The 20,995-nt window shown below is 45.1% G+C and overlaps 1 protein-coding gene across 2 annotated transcripts in view; it reads left to right on the top strand.

The window, feature by feature from the left end:
- Nucleotides 1-20,328, top strand: part of LOC131478790 (ankyrin repeat and SOCS box protein 9-like) — a 29,289-nt gene extending 8,961 nt beyond the window's left edge. The window contains exons 2-7 of one of the 2 annotated variants that reach the window (XM_058659368.1): nt 983-1,062; nt 11,297-11,404; nt 12,804-12,954; nt 14,175-14,309; nt 15,665-15,856; nt 20,142-20,328. In XM_058659368.1, the coding sequence (XP_058515351.1) occupies nt 983-1,062; nt 11,297-11,404; nt 12,804-12,954; nt 14,175-14,309; nt 15,665-15,856; nt 20,142-20,266 (791 nt within the window). In that variant the 3' untranslated portion in view covers nt 20,267-20,328. Of the gene's footprint in view, nt 1-982; nt 1,063-11,296; nt 11,405-12,803; nt 12,955-14,174; nt 14,310-15,664; nt 15,923-20,141 lie in introns of both variants that reach the window. The other variant, XM_058659369.1, reaches the window with a different exon arrangement.
- Nucleotides 20,329-20,995: the final 667 nt, after the last annotated feature.

The raw sequence follows: 20,995 nt of genomic DNA, 5'->3' as shown, positions 1-20,995 counted from the left end.
TATAGGAATTTAGACGGAGTGTGAGATAAGAAAAAAATCAAGTCTATGATGCGTTTGGTTACATCCACACCCAATGAGAGAGAGAGAGAGAGAGACAGAGCGCACGAGCTTAATGTGTGAAGATAGGGTTACAGGGCTCTTTGCTGAGAATTTGTATTCCTTCCATACGGCTGTAGCACAGCTTTACAATTTGAAATAGCAATGATTATGAACTCCATTCAAGACTAGTTGAATTAGAGCTGAATGATGGTAGTAGCTAGCTTGTATTGCGCCATGGGTAAGTATATCACTGTTCTCGTTATACAGAGGAGGTAAGTGAGAACCAGGGCTTTCTTAAAAGTCAGCTCAGTCTCCTAACCATATGGCATGCTGCCTTTGGGGGTAGATAATACCCTGCCTCAAGGTCAGAATGAACTCTGATTTGCACTTCATGTTAGGACAGGAAGTAATCTATAAATAGATATGGTTCTTTTATTATCTGTCTTTTTAAAAGACATATTAAATGCATTTATTTTATTGTTTTATAAATAGATATGGTTCTGTTTAGGGTTGATTCCAGACCTAATGATTTATGTAATTACATGATGACTACTTACTGGTGTACGGTACTGATTACTGAGAATGCCAAAGTGTGTTTCATTCAGGAAATCAGACTGGCAACCACAGCCAAATGCATTCATGCCAATAATTGGTGACACACTCAATTACATGGCTCATTTGCCTTTGAAACCAGCATGTACGTAGTTTAGTCATCTGTCGTACCATTCCACCTCTTTTGTCCTCAGTTCGGGGTTGTTGTTTCTTGAGTATCCATACACGGCTAGTGAAGTGCACGACAGTGTGGCAGAGGGGAGAGATGCTGGGGCTCTGATGGGGATTCTGGCTGATTGACTCCAGGTGTCCTGCTGGGACCCAGCAGGAGCTCAGGACGGGACAGGGGCTAGCTGCATTAGGATGTAACCATGCCTCCGCTTGCCTGCAGATGCGGTGTCTGACTGGTCTCCTATGCATGAAGCTGCTGTTCACGGACGTGTGCTCTCTCTGAGGAACCTCATCAGCCAGGTAGCTTTTTGTTTCCCTCTTTTCTTTCCCTTTTCTGTAACTCTGCCTTTTAAGTGAATAATTTAAAAAAAAAGTAGACTAGGATGATACTCTACCAGCTCTAACTTCGGACCAGAAATGGTCTCCCCAAGAAACTGTTCAACCCATCCGGACAATAAGTAGCTGGACTCCATGCTTAATATATGTTTGCAAGGAAAGAATCTTGATTGAATTTGAACTGTAATACTGCATCAAGGTGGAGGAATCCACCAGGGGGGAGGGGAGGGGGAGGGGTGGGGGGATTCCCAGAGCCTATGAAACTGTCACATAATGCAAAATATTAATAAAGATTAAAAAAAATAAGTAAGTCTCTAGAATGAACAGGTGAAGTAACAGAGTTGGAAATGAGAAAGAATTCAAGATTGGTGGAGAGAATCATGGTGTTTCCATTAAAGAGTCACTATATGAATAATTAAAATGGATAAAAAATTAAAAAAAAATACAGTGATTGCCACAGAACACGTTCTATACCAGTTGAATCAATGGCCTGTAAGTCAGTGCATTCATGTTGCCACTGTTTTATTCAACAGACTGTGTCTTTAAAAATAGCTGTGCGACAATGACTCTGCTGGCGTTTGCCAGATGTCTGCAGATGCGTTTGGTTGTTGCGCTGGGAGGTGCGTGGCAGTGGCTTGGCTTCTTGTGGGGAGAGCCTGGGGCCGTCGCAGCTGCAGCGCGTTGGACAGCTCCCCGCATTGAAAATATTTCAGTTCCAAATGTCAGCAGTGCTGAGTTTAAAAACCTCTCATGTAAAAGAAATACATGGAAATGTCTTTTTTAAAATTTAGTCATAATTTCAAAGCCATTTGTGGTCGTGCTGGGTCCCTAGTTGGCAGTAGCTCTGAACAGTTCCATTTTCATTTCGTTGCTCCTTGGGTATAAAAGCGCACATTGATTGGAGTTATGCTGGTTTTTAATTACTGGAGACCTGAACCAAGGTATTTTTAAGGGAACAGTTTAAATCACCAATCAAAATCCTAATAAAGTTTTTCGCCACGTAACTCTGCTCTCTGAAAAGACAGTGGTTTTTAAAGCCAGGGCCGTCTGGCCGTTTGTGTGTCAGAATCCCTTTACGGCTCTGGAGGTGCCCCTGAGCCTCTCCTAGAGTCAAGTTTTAATGTATAAAATACAATGTGGATGAAACCTATCCATCCACTATAACACATGTGTGGCATCATAATATGTGGACTTTAAAAGTAGTTCCTTAAGTAAGATCGTGTAGCAATGATTCTAGTATAACATGAGCAGTCTAACACCTCCGTGCTTCGCTTCACCTCCAAACTTGGGAGCCAGATCACCTCAAAACTCAGTGATGTGACATGCCATTATTGCTTGCTAATGAGTGTTTGGGTCAGTGGAGGGAGGCTGAACATTACTCCATGATGCATACACACCCTGTGTGGGATGCTGGCACCTAAGGAAGTTTCCCGTCCTGCACAAAGACTGAAATATAGCAGGGCAAGCCTAACCCTGCAAGAATGCTTTCACACTGTGCCTCGTTCACATCTGCTAATGACCCACTGATCAAAGCAAAGTTGTGATGAAATCCGGAGTCAAGGATCAAAGCCATGTATTTGGCCAACTCTTAGGTCATAGAATGTATTGCATTACTATAGGAGAGTAAGGAATTGTAACTGAAGTGACAACATCTGTAAATTACTTAGCTATTGTCATCATAAATGGCATTTAATGTTTTTCTAATTTATCTGGCATTTTCGATAATGAAAGAATACTGAGAAACACTTAGTAAATGAAATATGCACATTTTAGTAAGAGGAGAGAGATAAAATATCCAAATGTGATTAAGTCCAGAAAGGGAGAAGCTGGATTTAGAAGTATTCTTTTGGTTCACAGCCATGCTTTCAGGGATAAGTGCTAGTTCATTGCGGCTTTGATTTGTATTTTCCTAAAGGCTCCTAATAGCATGGTTTCAGGTATTTGGGGGGCATTAGTATTTTTTCTTTTGAGAACTTTCTGTTCAGGTCTTTTACCCTTTTCTCACCTGGATTGGCTGTGTGTGTGTGTGTGTGTGTGCGCGCGCGCACGCGCGCGTGTTTGTGCATTTCAGCACACCACACTTGCTTTGATTGAATTTTTGGAGTGATAATGTATTGTGCATATCAACCTTTGGTCAGAAAAGTCTGTCCCTCTGTTGGTTGCATATCATGACATAATGCTTTTTAAAAGTAACAATATTGGGACCTCCCAGATACCCTTGTTTGGCCAAGAAGGTCTCATGCATTGATATTTGAAAAGCTCCCTCGGAATCAGTGTGTTCAGTTTTAACAAAAGCCCATCTTAAACGTTCTGGGAGCTATTGGGGCATTGGATGCAAAAGGAATACTACAAGAAAAGGACTGAAAGGTTAAGTAAAATGAACTTGTTCAAGAAAAATATTTCAAAAAGTGGAAAAACAAGCCACAGACTAGGAGGAAAAAATTGCAATAATTGAATCCTATATATACGTATGTGTGGGTGTAGGACATTTTTTGCAGCAAAATAAACTTACCTTTCAAAATCTCTTTTCCACAAACTTTTTGAAGTAATTTCATATGAGACTCATACTCCTAGTCTACAGTTAGTACAGCCAACTCAACAGACAAATGAGCAAGATACTTAAACTAGCACTTTTTTAAAATTAAATTTATTCATTAATTACATTGTGTTGTAATTACATAGAATCTGGGATTCTCCCCCCCACCCTCCCACCATGGTGGGTTCCTCCACCTTGTTGCATAACCATAGTTCAAGTTCAGTTGAGATTCCCTCTCAGCAAGTATATGCCAAGCATAGAGTCCAACATCTTATAGTCCAGTCAAGTCCAACTACTTATTGGGTAGACCCTCTCTGGTCTGAGGGCAGAGACAGCAGAGTATCATCCCGGTCAAATAAAAGCACTAATATACCATCTGCAACAATTAACATCGTTTTGGAATTAATTGACATGGTATTGAGCAGTCAACATGTTAAAAATAAATGCGATTTCTTAACCACTTTCTGTGACCCCCCATTCACAGTTCAATTTTAGTTTATATACTACAAATGACATAATATCCATAACATAACATGTTATGCTTAACATCATATCATCTTAAATTAAGGCAAACATGTGGTATTTAACCTTTTGGGATTGGCTCATTTCCCTTAGCATTATGGTTTCCAGTTTGGCCCATTTGGCCACAAAGAACTGCATTTTGTTTTTTTTAATAGCTGAGTAGTATTCCATGGAGTAGATGAACCATAGCTTTCTTATCCAGTCCTCTGTTGATGGGCATTTTGGTTGCTTCCATGTTTTTGCAATTACTGATTGTGCTGCTATGATCATAGGAGTGCATGTTGGTTTCTCATAGAACAAGTGTTCTGGATATATTCCTAGGAGTGCTATTGCTGGATCATACGGTATGTTGAATTTGAGTTGTTTGAATATTCTCCATACTGATTTCCATAGAGGCTGTACCAGCCTGCAGCCCCACCAGCAGTGGAGTAGGGTTCCCTTTTCCCCGCAACCTCGCCAACAAGTGTTGTTGGTGCTTTTATTCATGTGGGCCAGTCTTACTGGCGTTAGGTGGTACCTCATTGATGTTTTAATTTGGATTTCCCTTATTGCCAGGGAACTTGAGCATTTTTTCATATGTTTATTTGCCATTTGGGTTTGTTCCTTTGTGAAGTGTCTGCCCATTTCCCGTGCCCATTTCTTGAGTGGCTTGTTTATTTTGGTGTTTTGGTTGTTTGTAATTCTTTGTATACTCTGGAGATTAGCCCTCTATCACCTACGTAAAAACTAGTACTTCTTAAGAGGGGAGATCGGGCCCAGTGCAGAAGCCTAGTGGCTAAAGTCTTCACCTTGCATGTGCTGGGATCCCATATGGGCACTGGTTTGTGTCCTGGTGGCCCTGCTTCCCTTCCAGCTCCCTGCCTAAGGTCTAGAAAAGCAGTGGAGAACAGCCCAAATCCTTGGGACCCTGCAGCCATGTGGGAGACCCAGAAGAAGCTCCTGGTTCCTGGCTTTGGATTGGCTCAGCTCCAGCTGTTGTAGCAGCTTGGTGAATGAACCAGCAGATGGAAGATCTTCCTCTCTGTCTCTCTTTCTCTCTGCATCTCTGACTTCCCAATAAAAAAAAATAAATCTTATAGGGGAGAGCCACATGTTCATTAACTGCCAAGATGTGCTTAGTAGTGATTGGGGCAATACAAGATACAAGTCTGAGCTATTGTAGCCCTTTGTGCTGCTGGCAAGGTTGTGTTTAGAAAGATTGCTTCTACACAAGTGTTAGTAAGGATGCAGTGCGACTGCAGTTCTCACGTTGGAAATTATGCAAATCAGTTTGAGAAATTCGTGTTTGAAAGGGTTTATTTATTTTACTTAAACAAAGTACAGAGAGAGAGGGAGAGAGGCCATAGTTGGGCTGTTGTGAAGCTGGGTGCCAGGAACTTCTTCCAGGTCACCCATGTGGGTACAGGGTCCCAGGGTCTTGGACCATCCTTTGCTGCCTTCCTAGGCCTTTAGGGGAGAGCTAGATTGGAGCAGCTGGGACTCAAACTAGCACCTATATAGGATGCTGGCACTGCAGGTGGAGGATTAGCTTGCTATGCCACTACACCAGTTCCTTGGGAAATTATTAAACTACATCTACTAAAGCTTAAAATGAAAACAAAAACAGAAACCATGGCTGGCCCAATGGCATAGTGGACTAAGCCTCTGTCTGCCATGTCAGCATCACAATGGACCTGATAAAAATAAATATATATTTTTAAAGATTTATTTTTATTGGAAAGTTAGATTTGCAGAGAGGAGAGGCGAGAGAGAAATACCTTCTGTCTGCATGTTCACTCCCCAAGTAGACGCAGTGCCCAGAGCTGAGTCGATCCAAAGCCAGGAGCCTCTTTCAGGTTTCCCATGCAGGTGCAGGGTCCCAAGGCTTCAGGCTGTCTTCAGCTGCTTTCTCAGACCACAAACAGGGAGCTGGATGGGAGATGGAGCAGTTGGGATACGAACCAGTACCCCTATGAGATCCTTGGAGCATGCATGGTAAGGACTTTAGCCATTAGGCCACTGCGCCAAGCCCCCAAATTACTATTTTTAAAAAGCTAACAAATACAAAAACATAACTCTAATTCAGTGATTTTGTTTCCAAGCTTATATACAATAGCTTTATGTACTTATGGTTTTTTTTTTTTAAGATTTCATTTTTGTTTGAAAGGTATATTTGCAGTGAAAAGGAGAAACAGAAAAGTTTTTCCACTGGTTCCCTCCCCAAATGGCGTAATAGCTGGAGTTGAACCAATCCGAAGCAGGAGACCAGAGGGCAGGAGCTTACCTGGGTGCAGGGCTCGAGCACTCGAACCATCGTCCACTGCTTTTCCAAGCCATTAACGGGGGATGCATCAGTTGTGACATGAATTGATGCCTGTATGGGATGTCAGCATTGCAGATAGAGGATTATTGTGTTACGCCACTGTGTCACCTTACACCTATGTACACATATTTTGATAAATGTATGGATACATATGTAATACAAATGATAGACCTGGGTACATACACAGTTGTAAGAAAATAACAGCAACACAAATGTCCACTGAAAGTAACATGGATAAGTACGTTATTTCATAAAAAAAAAACTATGCAGCAATGAAAATGGATGTATAGAAGTAGCCAAGCACAGACACAATAGCCTGTACGTTTTGCTTCAATTAACATAATGCTCAAAACCAGAGAAGATGAATATCTGGTGTTAGAAGTCAGTTAGTGGGGCCTGGCATGGTAGCCTCGCGGCTAAAGTCCTTGTCTTGAATGCGCCGGGAACCCATACAGGTGCCGGTTCTAATCCCAGCGGCTCCACTTCCCATCCAGCTCCCTGCTTGTGGCCTGGGAAAGCAGTGGAGGACGGCCCAATGCATTGGGACCTGCACCTGCGTGGGAGACCCGGAAGAAGCTCCTGGCTCTTGGATTCGAACCAGCACAGCTCTGGCTGTTGCGGCCACTTGGGAAGTGAGTCAGTGGACTGAAGATCTTTCTTCTCTGTCTCTCCTTGTTTCTGTATATCAGACTTTCCAATAAAAGTAAAATAAATCTTAAAAAAAGAAGAAGTTAGTGAACACCACTGGGAACCAGATGGGTCGTGATGGATGGAACACAACCCGTTCGCTTGGTAGCATTTTATTCTTTATCTGTAGAGTAATTTCACAGGTGCATTTCTTTGTGATACTGAGATGTCTCAGGTCAGCAGAAAGCCGGTGGGCCACCACCTGAGCACACTGCCATCTTAGCTTGGTGGGTCTCCTCAAGACTTGGAAGCCCGAGACGTCCTGTGCCTAAGTTCTGCCTCCTTTATTACATTGCATTTGCTCTGGGAAACAGCCTGGGTACCTGGACTTTAACAGTTCCCCAGGCAGTTCCAATGCATAGCCAAGACTAGGAAGTTTCTCAGTAAATTCTTCACGCTGAGTGAATTGTGAGAACTGTTTTTTTAGTAACTTGACGAAGAATCCTTGGGTGGAAGCCAGGAAAGATTCTAGGATTCTGACCTCTCAGGGTTTAAGAACATGGAAACCGAGAGAAGGCTAACTGAGGTAGAAGGAGCCAGAGGCAGAGCAAGGTGGGTGGGATTCGACAAGGAGGAGTTCACTGGTGATCTTTAAACACAGTTTGGCAGGCTTGTATGGGTGTATGAGGAGAGAGTGGGTGAAAGGAGACACCATGGGTTTAGGCAATTTCTTTTTTTGAGAAGAAAGGCCAATGAAAGGAAGAAAAGATAGTGAATTGTGCCTGAAGAGAAGTGTGGGGCACCAACACATGGGAGCATGGGTTACAGAAGAGCATGGGGAGGAGGAGAGACTGCGGGGAAGGGGGGCTGGGAAGGCTCATCCTCATGCATTTCTCCTTCAAAGTAATGAGAAAAAATAATGAGAACAGAAAAAGAAGATTGGGGAAAATATGAAGGGATTTTGCAGGTGAAGCTAAGGAAAACAGCAATGGGACATCAAACGGCTCGAATCTTGGTCAAGTGGAAAGAGTGGGACCGTCTGAAGAATGTGAGTGAGAAGCTGCCCAGAAACTTCCTCTCTAGTGAGAGTTCCAGAAGGAAGTAGCAGCTGTGGACTGGGAAAAGGGCAAAGCCTGATCTTGCTCGTGGTCAGCTGGTCCAGTCTGGGTGGTTGTGGAATCTTAGGTTGGGAAAGAAAGGGGCCGTGGAATGAGCACTATATTACCCATGGTGCTCCGATACTTCCCAGCCCCAGCGACCCATCCAAGAGAGTTGCTGGCCATTGGATGAGATTAGATAAGCTGTCAATCAACATTGCTTTTAACGGAGAACCCTCTGCGGACTGGATGCTGTGTGAAGCTATGGATTAAAGAGTACCTTATGATTATTTAGATTTGTCAATAATTTAGACAAATCACCAAAGTTCATTTAAAGTACAGCTATAAAAAAGTAGAGCTGTAGCTTGATGGGAACTATAAATAAGGCCCTGCATTTTTAGAAGGAGCTTGAAAAGAGCCTCATTGTAACGGGAATATGTAATGTGAGGTGAACATGATATCTGTTGTGAATAATTTCTTTATTGTGTTTCATTCATCTGCATTTATATATATATAAACATCTAAATGTTGGTTCACACATGGCGGCCATGACTGGAGGACACATCTCACAGTAGAATAACAACAAAAATTGCTCCTTAAAGGACATTTTCCTTTGTACAGAGAAAAAAATGCAGTTACCATTTCGTGTGTGAATTTTGTGTGTATTCTAGCAGTGAGGGGAAGAGATTGGATGAGCACAGAGCAGTGAGGGGGATGAAAAAGACTTGAGAACAAATCTTGCAGGGTCTGTCTCTGGTGAAACCATAAAATAATAGTGCCTAGAATAAAATAAGATAGCAGATGCCACATTGCGGATTCCATGGGTGTAGTGCTCGGGAAGGGATGAGTGCAGTCACCCAGGGGGCCAGGCAGCATTTGTCGACTGCTCATCAGGTATACATGGGATCTGGGGCAATGGAGGTGGAGAAGAGTCTCTTCCCTCCCTGTGGATAGCACTGGAATTTGCTTCACAAGCTGGATATGGCGAGGCTCCCAGAACCCTGGACAGGCTATGCATTGGAGCACCTATAGATTCAGGTGTGAGGGGCCAGAATGACTGGGTGTCTCAAACTGTGTGAACTTGCCAATCATGGCAAAAGCCAAAGGATGATTAGGGGTCTGAGTCATAAATGCTCACAAAAGTACAATAATGTGTGTCAGGGATAATGGTGCGTGAGGCAATGTATTGGAAGGGTTTTAGACAACTTTTAAATACTCTGGAGAGAAAAGGTGCGATATATTACTGAATTATTAATTAAACTAACCATGCAATTAAAGTTCCAGGGAAAAGTACTGTTATTGCACAAGTGTCCTGCAGCGAAGGAGAATGTGTTCCAAGGGCTTTCATGTGTTGCTGGGGTTGAGCTATGAGCTGTCCCCTGGAGAGCGCATTATCCTCAGAAGTTGATCCCAGGGTTAGGTGGGGGAGCAGTGGGGGGACTGTGAATTTAAGACGACAGGAATCACCTGGATCTCCCAGGTCAGAGACATGCAAGGCAGGCCATTGAAGCTCATTTTCTTCTCTCCCGCATCATCTATGTCACTATCAGACAAGGCCCAATGTTCGATGAGCTGGCTGGGCTGGGGAGAGCTGGGAGGAATCTTGGCAGAAATTGCCACCCTGAGATGGGTGGGGAAGCTGTGCACTTCTGGAGGTGATGTGCCCCTCCCCAGCTGTGGCTGCCACTCACTTGCTTTGCCTCACTGACCAATTGTGCATGTGGTTGTCTTTTGCCCAACATCCAAACCCAGACATGGCTCCCAACCACCTGTCTGATGCATTTACATAATTTTTAAAGGTTTATTTTATTTTGTTGGAAAGTTGGATATACAGAGGAGGAGAGACAGAGAGGAAGATATTCCATCCATTGATTCATTCTCCAAGCGGCTGCAATGACTAGAGCTGAACCAATCTGAAGCCAGGAGCCCAGAACCTCTTCCGGGTCTCCCACACGGGTGCAGCATCTCAAGGCTTTGGGCCGTCCTCGACTGCTTTCCCAGGCCACAAGCAGGGAGCTGGATGGGAAGTGGAGCTGCCGGGATTAGAACTGGCGCCCATATGGGATCCTGGCATGTTCAAGGCGATGACCTTAGCCACTATGCTACTGCACCAGGCCCTCCATGAATATCTTGTATAGAAAGGTGACTCAGAAAATTCATTCAATTGATATTTTACTAGAAAATTTTTTGAAATGCACACATTGTGATTTTTTTAAAGATTTATTTATTTTTATTGGGAAGGAAGATTTACAGATAGGAGACAGAGAGAAAGATCTTTTATATATACACAAAATTGCTTTGTTGCTTGGAAAAGAGAGAAAGATCTTACATCTGCTGGTTCACTCCACAGCTGAGCCAGTCGTAAACCAGAAGCCAAGAGCTCTTCCAGGTCTCCCACGCGGGTGCAGGGTCCCAAAGCCTTGGGCCGTCCTCGACTGCTTTCCCAGGCCACAATCAGGGAGCTGGATGGGAAGTGGAGCAGCTGGGACATGGAATTCTGCTTGGAAGTGCAGGATTAGCCATTTGAGCCATCATGCTGGACCCTAGGGTTTTTCGTATCACATATTTTCCATAAATGTTTTGAAGCTCTCTTACATTTTTAAAGTACTTATTGAATGCCTATACTGATGAGCCAGTTTTTCAGTTTGTAGGCATCCACATGGTCCTGTTGATGCATCCTTAATCCCAAATGCTGCCAAATTGGAGATGTTTTGAGTGCCAACACAATGCCCATCCATGGAAAGCTGCACCTTGGGAAACTTTGGTTCATGCACATAATTATAAAAACAATGCATAAAAGTACCTTCAGGCTATAGGAATAAGGCATGCATAAGCATAAATGAATTTCATGTTTAGACTTGCACCGCGTCCCCTAGGTAACTCACTATGTATACGCCAATATTCCAGAATCTGGTCCAAGCATTTTGAAAAGGGATCTACAATGTGTCCTGCCAAGCTGTGTGTCTGACAGGTCCTTTGTTTTTTTTCTTTCATTGCGCTCCCTGAGCCTACTGTCAGACTTGGAGCTAGGTTAGATGTGATTGTGACGGAAGAGCACGCAGTTGCAGGGCACTGTTGCTTCGCACCCCTCATTCTAGTCATTCCCCCTCTCAGGGCTGGCCTGTGAACCTCATCACCGCAGATCGCGTGTCGCCCCTCCACGAAGCCTGCCTGGGAGGCCATCTCCTGTGTGCAAACCTTTTATTGAAGCATGGAGCCCAGGTAAGTATCCCAGGGATAAGATGAAATACTGAGTTTTGAGCTAGAAAGAAATTTCTATTGGGCACTTACTACTAAATAGCTGGTAGACTTGTGCCTTCACTGTTATGACTGGAAAAGAATTAAAATACTGCGGAAAGCATGTGACACGTGGCTGGGATGCCTGGAATGTCTGGGAAAACAAAATCCTTGTGTGGTCTTTCATCTGTGAGTAGGCAGCCTAGGCTTGTTCACATGAAAGTTGAGATTGCAAGAGCAGCCAAAAGGGACGAGCGCTCTGCTTGCATCACATTTGTCACTGCTTGGCCACAGCAAGTCATGTGGGCATGCCCAGATTCGAGGATTGGCAGGCGATGGGAGGAGGCGCACAGTGTGCTGCTAAGGGATATGTTTCCTGGGGTAGAAGAACCACTGTCTAGGCTGAGGCTTAAAGAACCTGTTGAAGTTGGTGTGCTGAATGGTGGTTCCGGGGCAATTGTGGGCTGCCTGCCTACTGTGAACAGCAAATGAAAATACTTTGAAGTGCAAGTGAGCAAATTCCAACTCCTCCCTTATGGTAGGAGAGTAGAGTGGGTTAGATGGGTCAGAGCACCAGCGGCCTCATGCACACTGAGGAAACGGGCCTTGTTCTGAGGTCACAAGAGAGCCTTCATAGTGCCACCAAAGAATTAAAGACGTTAAAGAATACACCTTTATTCTGCTTTGCTGGTTAGGGTTTGACGATAGACCTAAGGCTGTGAGGCCAGATGTTGGCTTACAAGTGTTGAGGATTTCCAGCTTAGGAGAAATGGCCCCAAACATGGCTGTTTGGTCCTAGGATATTAACCATTCTGCATCTATGAAGGCACTTCAAGAAGTTCGTGGAGAAACAGATTTATTTGATAAGTTTACTTTTGGCTGAAGAAATGAAACCTAGTCACAGATTTTAATAAACACATTTCCATCGACTTCTTGAAAACGTCTCATATTTGAAAATGGACTTCAGTGCCTAGACATTTTACCAGCTCCTTCCATTAAAGGATGAGTTGAATAAAATCTTTCACAAGTATAAACTCCACAGCTGTATCTAAGCAATGTCTTTAAAAGTTACAATTGTTAGCAGTTTTGGATGATTCTGGCTGTGCTGACGATACTGCATTGATGTGGGATAGGTCTAGGATGGAAATTAGAAATAAAGACATTGGTTTATATGCTATTAAAATGATCCTAACTAATTTCAGAGTCTTGATCCCAGGAAGGATAAAGAAAAAACAGTATGTGGTGATGCTTTGGACACCTTGCAGTCTATATGTCATTTGGTTAAGGCCCAGAGATGCTACCTAATAGCTCCTAGGCGAGGGAACTGAGGGTTGAAGGCAGGACCCCTTGCAGCCTGTCTTCCTCCTGGAGCTTTTCTTTGCAGGTGAATGGCATCACCACGGACTGGCACACTCCCTTGTTTAATGCTTGTGTCAGTGGCAGTCTGGCTTGTGTGAATTTGCTGTTGCAACATGGAGCCAGCCCCCAGCCCAAGAGTGATCTGGCATCCCCGATCCACGAAGCTGCTAAGAGAGGTGAGTCTTGCCTTCCAGGGACACCTACCAGGGACAGGAGGGCTGGGAGACAGCACACGTATTTTAGAGAAGTCAGTGGACTACTTCAGTAGACCAGCAGTTTCAACACGACCTGGGTTGCAAATGCACACGTCTCGACCCCACTCAAGCTGCAGTGAGTCAGTCACCATGGCAGGTCACCTGGGTTGGATTTAGCAACCTCCAGGTGACTAGGACACACAGTATATTTGAGAATCTTCCTTTGAGAATACTGGTCCTGGGCCAAGCCATAACAGAGCAGACTGTCCACCAGTACTTGTGGAACATATTGAAGAACCTAGGAGTCCAGTAAAATCAAGTTGTTTTTTTCCAAAACAAATTATATTCTTCTGTTTTCAGGCCTTAAGTAGCATTGTTGAAGGGCCATGGTAAGTTTGCCAAGTGAAACAAACCTTCAGCTTTTGGAACCATTAGATATTGTGTACACTTTCAGATCATTCTTTTCATAAAGCCACCATTTTATATATATATATTCTTAGTTTGGAGATGAAAAACAAAATTGCAAATTTTGCGTTTCTCTGATGTTTAGCATCCTCCTTGTCCTCCCCATGCCTTGCCAGAGGGTTTTCACAGAAAGGTCTCCTCTCTCACTGGCCCAATGCAGGTGGTGACGAACTCCCACAGCATTGATAGCTATTGATTAGGAGCCATGCTAACTCCACTGATTCGCTGGGCACCTAGAAATGATGGAAGAATTCTAAAAGAACTCTGGAAGCAGTGATGGTCTGGATTAAAAAGAGTGAGTCAGCCTTTACTGAGCCTGACTGGGTAAACTGGGCTCTACTTGTGGTGGGCTTAGCAGGCCCTTCTAAGGCTGGCTTGTGTCCATTTCCCCAGGCCTGCCCTTGGTGTGGAGTCACCAGCCCCCTTGTCCCCCCAGGTCTTCAGCAAGTGTACCTTCAGGCCCTTTTCTTCCAGTCCTCTGCGACTCCCTCTTCCATTTCTGTACTTGGTACCAGTTGCAAAGCCCAACAACTGATAAAGGGCAGTGGTTGCTGGCTCTTTGCTGAGGCTAGCAAGCTCAAATGTACTCTGAAGTCATTCCCTGTTCTAAGTAAAGAAAATGGCCTTTGTCCCTGGAAAAGTTGCTAACAAATTTAAGCACACAAAACCTAGGGATGATGATTTGCTTTTCAAGAGAATTTGGATGGTGACTATTTTTCTCTTGTCTGGGGCTGCAGGTCATGTGGAGTGCATCGAGTCCCTCGTAGCTCATGGGGGCAACATTGACCACAACATCAGTCACTTGGGAACTCCTCTCTATTTGGCTTGTGAAAACCAGCAGCTAGCCTGTGCCAAGAAACTCCTGGAGTCAGGTAAAACACACACACACACACACACACACACCCCAAGGATAGCAAATAACTAAATTAAATATATTTGAAGTTTATTTGCATGGTAGTGGAGCAAAGAGAGGGGGGTGACAGAGTTGGGCAGAATTAGGGTTCACGTTCTTGTGTTCCCACGGGGCCCTGTTTTACACTGTTTGAACTTCTGTTCTCACATTTGAAACTAGATGATGGTGATGATGACTAGTTTCTTCATCCTGCTCTGTTTGTCTTTCACTGAGCACGCACAGTATTACGACCTGCATAACTTGTAGACTTGCTTGATTTGGGCTGAGTCTTCTGCTCTCGGGCCTGTTTTAGTTCTCTGATTTGGAAATTGAACTCATCCCATTTTTAGTGCATTGTAAATATTACATTTTCTTGGGAAAGATCTGTGTGCCACTATTCTTATTCCCTTCCTTGCTACTGTCCAGCTGCCTTCTCAACACCTGGGACACCACTGCATCACTGCTTTCATTATTTGAGTCCTGTCCGCTCTTAAGACTCAAGGCATTGCTCCTGCCACTGAATGCTGTTGTTGTCCTTATTCCGTCTACTCATTTAGAAGCCATTGCTATGAATTAGGAGATTCATTCCTCAAACACTCAGTCTCTCTCTCTCTCTCTCTCTCTCACACACACACACACAGCACTATCTAAACTCCTACCCAGGCAAGTTCAATGTTTGTCATCTTTCATGGAGTGGAGCGCTTGGAAGACTGATCCAGTTTATATTTATGTGCACACAGATTCTTATTTCCCTAGAGGGACAGTGTGCAAGGTGAAGAACACATACCTGCAGATGCCACGGAGAGCCAGGATGTGGGCTGGGAGGAGAATTTGTTGAGTGTGTTGGTACAGTTAGGTGGGGATGCTGATGAGCAGAAGCCCACTTGCTTTGTGACATTGGGATCAGCCGCCTACTATAGGAGCTGCCCCTTGAGTCGTTTGCTTTTCAGAGTGCAGAGCACAGAATCCCAAGTGCCAAGTTGTAAATGCTGTGGCAACTGCTCAGCGTGGGAACTTGGCTGCTCTCATAGATGAGTTTTACCATCAAGTCTCACTCTGGGTTCTGTCTCATTGTTGGTTCCATTAAATGTTCAGCTTTCATGTCACCACAACTTTGCTTGTATTTGTCATGTCTATGTATATAGTGCTCAAAGGTGCATTTAATAATATGGGGAAAATACCACTGGATTGGATGTGTAGCCTAAGCCCACATTATTAAATGGAATCAAGTTATCTCCATTTTTCTGCAGGGACCCCCTTGACTCAGGGACTTTGGGAAGGTACATGGTTAGACTCTGCTTCTCGCTGACTCATTTAATTCCTGTGCCTGTTTAGGAGCAAATGTGAACCAGGGCCGAGGTCTGGAGTCTCCTCTTCATGCAGCGTCCGTGGCATCCAGTGTGGAGCTAGTCAGATTGCTCCTGGACTTCGGGGCAAACCCCCAGGCCAAGAACGCTGAGGGCAAGCGACCTGCAGAGCTGGCGCCTCCGGGGAGTCCAGTGATGCAGCTCTTCTTGCAGAGAGAAGGTGCCTCTCCCTTGTCTGAACCTTAAGTCCCAACCCTAGATGCCTATGGACTTTAGTAGGAGGCAGGTACTTTTTGAGTTCTAACTTCCAGTTCTCTGTTAGCACCAAATATGGGGCAGTTGAGCTAATTGAGTAAAGAGATACAACACAAATGCAACAACAACAACAAAAAGAGATACAACACTAGTTATGTAGTAAATGACTGTCCTGATGTTTAGCCTGTTGGAGACAGGCTGTTTGGAATGATCTAATATTCCTACCTGGGGTAGATCAGTTTTCCAAGAATTGAGAAGCCTCTCGGGGGCTATGTGAAACCCCTGGATGTTAACAGATGGGCCAAACTTTTGGGCATTTGGTTTCTGAGATTAAAGTGCAGCCAATTAAGAGTGTAAGACATTTCTTTGAGGAATCACACCAATCCAAAGAAATGTATGATTCTTGCTTAACCAACAGTAACTCTTTCATCTGTAAAAAATGGCTGTTCTTCACAGAAGCCACTAGAAATTCTTTGGGTGTTGAGGGTTCAGCTCAGGTTGAAGAAAAATTCACTTGCTGTCTTAATTGCCCATAGAGGCGCATGAGCAGCCAGCTCCACACCTGCTTTCTTTCCAGCCTGTAGGCTGCACTAACTGGTAGGGCTGCTAGGATGCTTGGAGCAGGCTGCTCTATGGCAAGGATTCCACTGTCTTGTAATCTGCCTATTTTCTCCCTATTTGCTGAGAAGTGCAGCTGGCTGGAGGCAAAAACTGTCAGCTGGGCTTTTCTGTGATCCCCCACTGCCCCAGAGTGTTTGTGGGTGGCCATCTGCCTTGAAGCATTGCCAGGCAAGGCTTATGTTCCCCTGTGAGGCCATGGGAGAGTACAGGGAAGACTGGCCCGGACCCAACAAGCTGACCGGTTGGGTCCTTTTCTATCCAGCAGTGGAATAATCACTGGGCAATTGTACATTTTGATGATCTCCTGTTTTCAAAAACTGCTCTATGTATACAGGGTTGATTTCTCTTTCAGGCACAGATGGCACAGTGCCTTGGGGCTCACAAGAAATGTCTTCATTTCTTGTAAAATTGGAAGCAGAAAGTAACTAAAGCTCAACCTATATTATATCCATCTTTCTTCCAACACCACTGTAAAATACAATTTTCATTTTTTTTGAATTGGGAAAGGGATCTACAAAGGAAGAAGACCCCGAGGCCCCCTCAAATTGTCACACGGGCTGCCTCTTTTCCCTTCTTCAGCACACAGTCCTCCGATTTGCACGTTGTCTACACTGGCTTTTGCCTTGCATGTGAATTCCCAAGAGTTACTTTGCATTTCTTCAGGTTACACTGGCACAGGGTAGATAAGGATTCCTGATGTTTTATTAAGTGCCACTTCTGTTGCCTCCACGAGTGGCATTTCGAGTTTGGGTGTGGTTACCTCTCTACAGGCTGCACACCCACCCATGGAAATGGGCACAGGCAGGTGCACAAAGCCCAACTTGTGGATTTAACACAGCAATTTCTGCTGCTGAGTGCTCCTGGCAATTCACTTCATCTGTTTCTTTGTGCTCAAGGAAGGGACTTAAGATTAAATGACAGAACATTGGGTGAGACCCAACCACAGTGTGTGTTGGCTTTTGCATGGGCATTAGGAAGGGCAGGGTTTTTTCTGCTTTAGAGGAAAGGAGAAAGGATTTTAGTATTACCACCCCACCCTTCTTTATAAAATCTAAAGCAATGTTTTACATAATGAGGAGTGAAAAATGTCTTAGCCCAGCACAGCAGGATTGTCTTAAATACACTTTGACCTTCAGACACTGTGAGTGTGTAGGGGCCAAAAAGAAACTGAGACCCAGAGGAATATGTGAGTTTATAAATATGCAGTTCGATGATTTAATTATTGGTCCGAGCTGCCAAATGTTTGTGGGTGCCTGCAAAGCTGGGGTTTGCTTTGTGCTCGGGTTCCATGGCTGCTGTATGTCATCCTGATTGCAGTAAACAGTAGCTAGCCTGCCGGCCGGCCAGTGACAGTGGCCTCGCAAGGATGGCCTGCTTCCTGTCATGCTTGATCCCACTTGCTGTGAGGTCTTGCTCCCCACGTGTTTCATCAGCCCCTGCCTCTTCACATTTGCGCTTGGCTAGATGGAGCATCGGTGGTGAGTCACTCCTTTCAGTGTTCCTTAATGAGATCAGATGAAGTTCAGTCTCCCCATGGAGTACCTTAGGTCGGTAGGTTAGTACATGGCTTGAGTACATTGAGAAGCAGTCCACTACTACAGGCTTTGAGAACCCTGAACACCATCCGGAAGGGGTCCTAAACACTGACGAGGGCCCTTCTGCGCATACTATTATGGCCTGAAAGAAATTGTGCATTTCTGTCTTTGATTGTATTCCTTTGTATTTCCACCTTTCCTTATACCTCAGCCCCTTAAGAAATATGCAACTCAGTTTCACCTGTCACCTGCGGTGATGTTATAGAGAATCGAGGCCATGAGAGCTTTTCAGTTGTATCCTTGGCCCTGGCTGCACAATATGACAGACGGCACATGCCTTGCAAAAATTCAGGTTCTCAGGCGCCAGCCAGCAGTAATGGAAGCAGCATCCCTGGGGTGGGGACTGATACGGTGCCATCTAAGGGGACCCTTCCCCTGGTGGTTCTGAAGTATGACCTGACCAAGGGCTGCTGCCTTGTGGAATTTTTGAAGGATAGAATTTTGCTGCTGCTATTGTCTGAAATAATCCAAAGGGAACTTCTATTACAGTCCCATTCAGAGGGTGGTGGGAACAGGAACCTCCCCCCATCCTTTCACCCGAACACAGTGTTGCAGTCGGGCCACTCTCCGTGTTTGCAGCTGTTGGAGTCTGTTTTGCAGGTGCCCCTGATCTTTGCCGCTGCTCAGCAGATGCACCACCTCCTCAAAAGGGCCCCCAGGCAGGGCTGAATATCCCCTAGGGAGCAAAATACCCTGGCCTCCTTCCCTTCCCCGCCAGAGCCCCTTATTTAGAACAATGGTCTTCTGATGTGAACTCGTGGGTGTAGCCGCTTGCACAAAGCCTGTATGTGCTGGTTGCTTTTCACCAGAGAGTAGACACACGGTATAGCTCTGAATCCAGGATGGAAACTCTACTAGGATTCACTGAGAGCTCTTCGTGTTTCTTAAGATTGTTCTAATTATGAAGTCAAAAGATCAAAAAAGCTGCACCTAGAACTAGGCCCTTGGTTTTTTTTTTTTAAGAATAAATGCAAGAAATACCATTAAACATGAATTTTTTTCATTGTTGAAATTTTTGTTTGGCTGTGAAATTCCCAGGTTTACTTCCTTAGGCCTTTGTTAGGGCGGCCAGAGTTTACATGTCTTTCTCCTTGTTACAAATTAAAACACAACAGTTTCATTTCAACAAGTCCCAGAAAAGAGAACATGGCCTAAAAATTCCTCCAACTGACCAACTAACCAAAATATAGCAGAAGTTCTTAAGCAGTACCATATTATCTCCTGTTTAAAAAAAAAAAAAGAAAAAGATTATTTAGGGCCTAGTGCGATGCCGTAGTGGCTAAATCCTTGCCTTGCGTGCAGCAGGGTCCCATGTGGGCCTGGTTTGTGTCCCGGCTGCTCCACTTCCTGTCCAGCTCCCTGCTTGTGGTCTAGGAAGGCAGTGTATGATGACCCAAAGCCTTGGGACCTGTATCTGTGTGGGAGACCTGGGAGGGCTCCTGGATCTTGGCTTCAGATTGACTCAGCTTCAGCCATTGCTGCCACTTGGGGAGTAAACCAGTACATGGAAGATTATTCTCTCTGTATCTCCTTCTTTCTGGGGGTCTGTCTTTGCAATAAAAATAAATAAATTTTAAAAATTATTTATTTGAAAGGCAGTGTTAGAGAGAAGGAGAGACAAAGAAAGTGGGAGAGATCTTCCACCTGCTGGTTCACTTCCCGGATGGCCACAGTGTGCAGTGCTCGGCCAGATGTAAGCCAGGATTCAGGAGTTTCACGTGAGTTTCCCACTTGGCAGGGGATCAAGGACTTGGGCCATCCTCTGCTGCTTCTGCAGGGTGCATTAGCAGGGAGCTGGACTAGAAGTGGAGCAGCCGGGACATGAACTATTGCCCATGCAGGATGCTGGCACTGCAGGTGGTAGTTATACCACAACATGCACCATCCCTTCTTTCTGCCCACCCCCTCCCCCTGGTAAAACAAAATTCTGCCTTGTATGCTCCCCCCACCCCCCCAAAGGAAAAGCAAAGCAGCAGCAAAGCAGTGTGAGCGAGGCGAAAGCCAACTGTGACTTGCCTCCGGGTCTCCCTGCAGGGCCGCCCTCGCTGGTGCAGTTGTGCCGCCTGCGGATCCGCAGGTGCTTCCGCGCTGGGCAGCATCACGGCATCAGCACGCTCCTCTTGCCAGCGCATCTGAAACGGTTTCTCCTTCACCTCTGAGTGCATCAGAGCTGGGGAGAGTGATAGCCACTGCAGTTGAAAAATAAAGTTGAGTTGTACAAGCCTGGTTGTTTTTTTCAATGAGCTGTTAATTTTTAATAGACCCACGGTGGCTACTGTGGAATTACTGGGTAGAAGGCAGAAAGACTTTGCGTCTTGCACGGAAGAGAGTCCACAGTCACAACTCTTGTTTGGAACATGTGTGCATCCAGAACTGCATGAGGATTCTGTCCCTTTTCCACCATGTAGGCCCTACCCACTGTCCTCCAGACGTGACATGGGCATACAGGGAGATCAATATAGCCGATTATCCTGCGCAAAGACAGAAGCGTAGATTGGAATATTGACTTTCTGAGGCCCACCTGGGGAGTTTCCACTATGGGAGGCTCTGCTGTCACTGGCGTGGATCTATCTCTGCTGCACGAGAAGGAAAGATAAAGATGTCTCTTTGTTGTCTAGTTGCTTAGCCCCTCCTTGTGTCTCAGAAGCACCCCTGCTGTGGTGAAGGGGCAGGCTCTTTGCCTCCCACAGAAGGCTGCGTGCCTGAAGCAGCAGCTACTGGTGCACCACTTCCCAACCGGATGTGACTGTGGCCCCCAGGGGACACTTGACAATGGCTGTGGACACGTTGATTGTCATGACCTGGGAGGGCGTCTAGTGGCTGCTTGTGGGTAGAGGCCGGGATTGTATACAATGTTCTGCGGTGCACAGGGTGGCCTCCACACCTGA

This window comes from Ochotona princeps, chromosome Y (assembly GCF_030435755.1).
Source record: "Ochotona princeps isolate mOchPri1 chromosome Y, mOchPri1.hap1, whole genome shotgun sequence".
NCBI lineage: Eukaryota > Metazoa > Chordata > Mammalia > Lagomorpha > Ochotonidae > Ochotona > Ochotona princeps.
The sequence above is the reverse complement of the archived record's forward strand: the minus strand, read 5'-3'. Positions and strand labels throughout refer to the sequence as shown.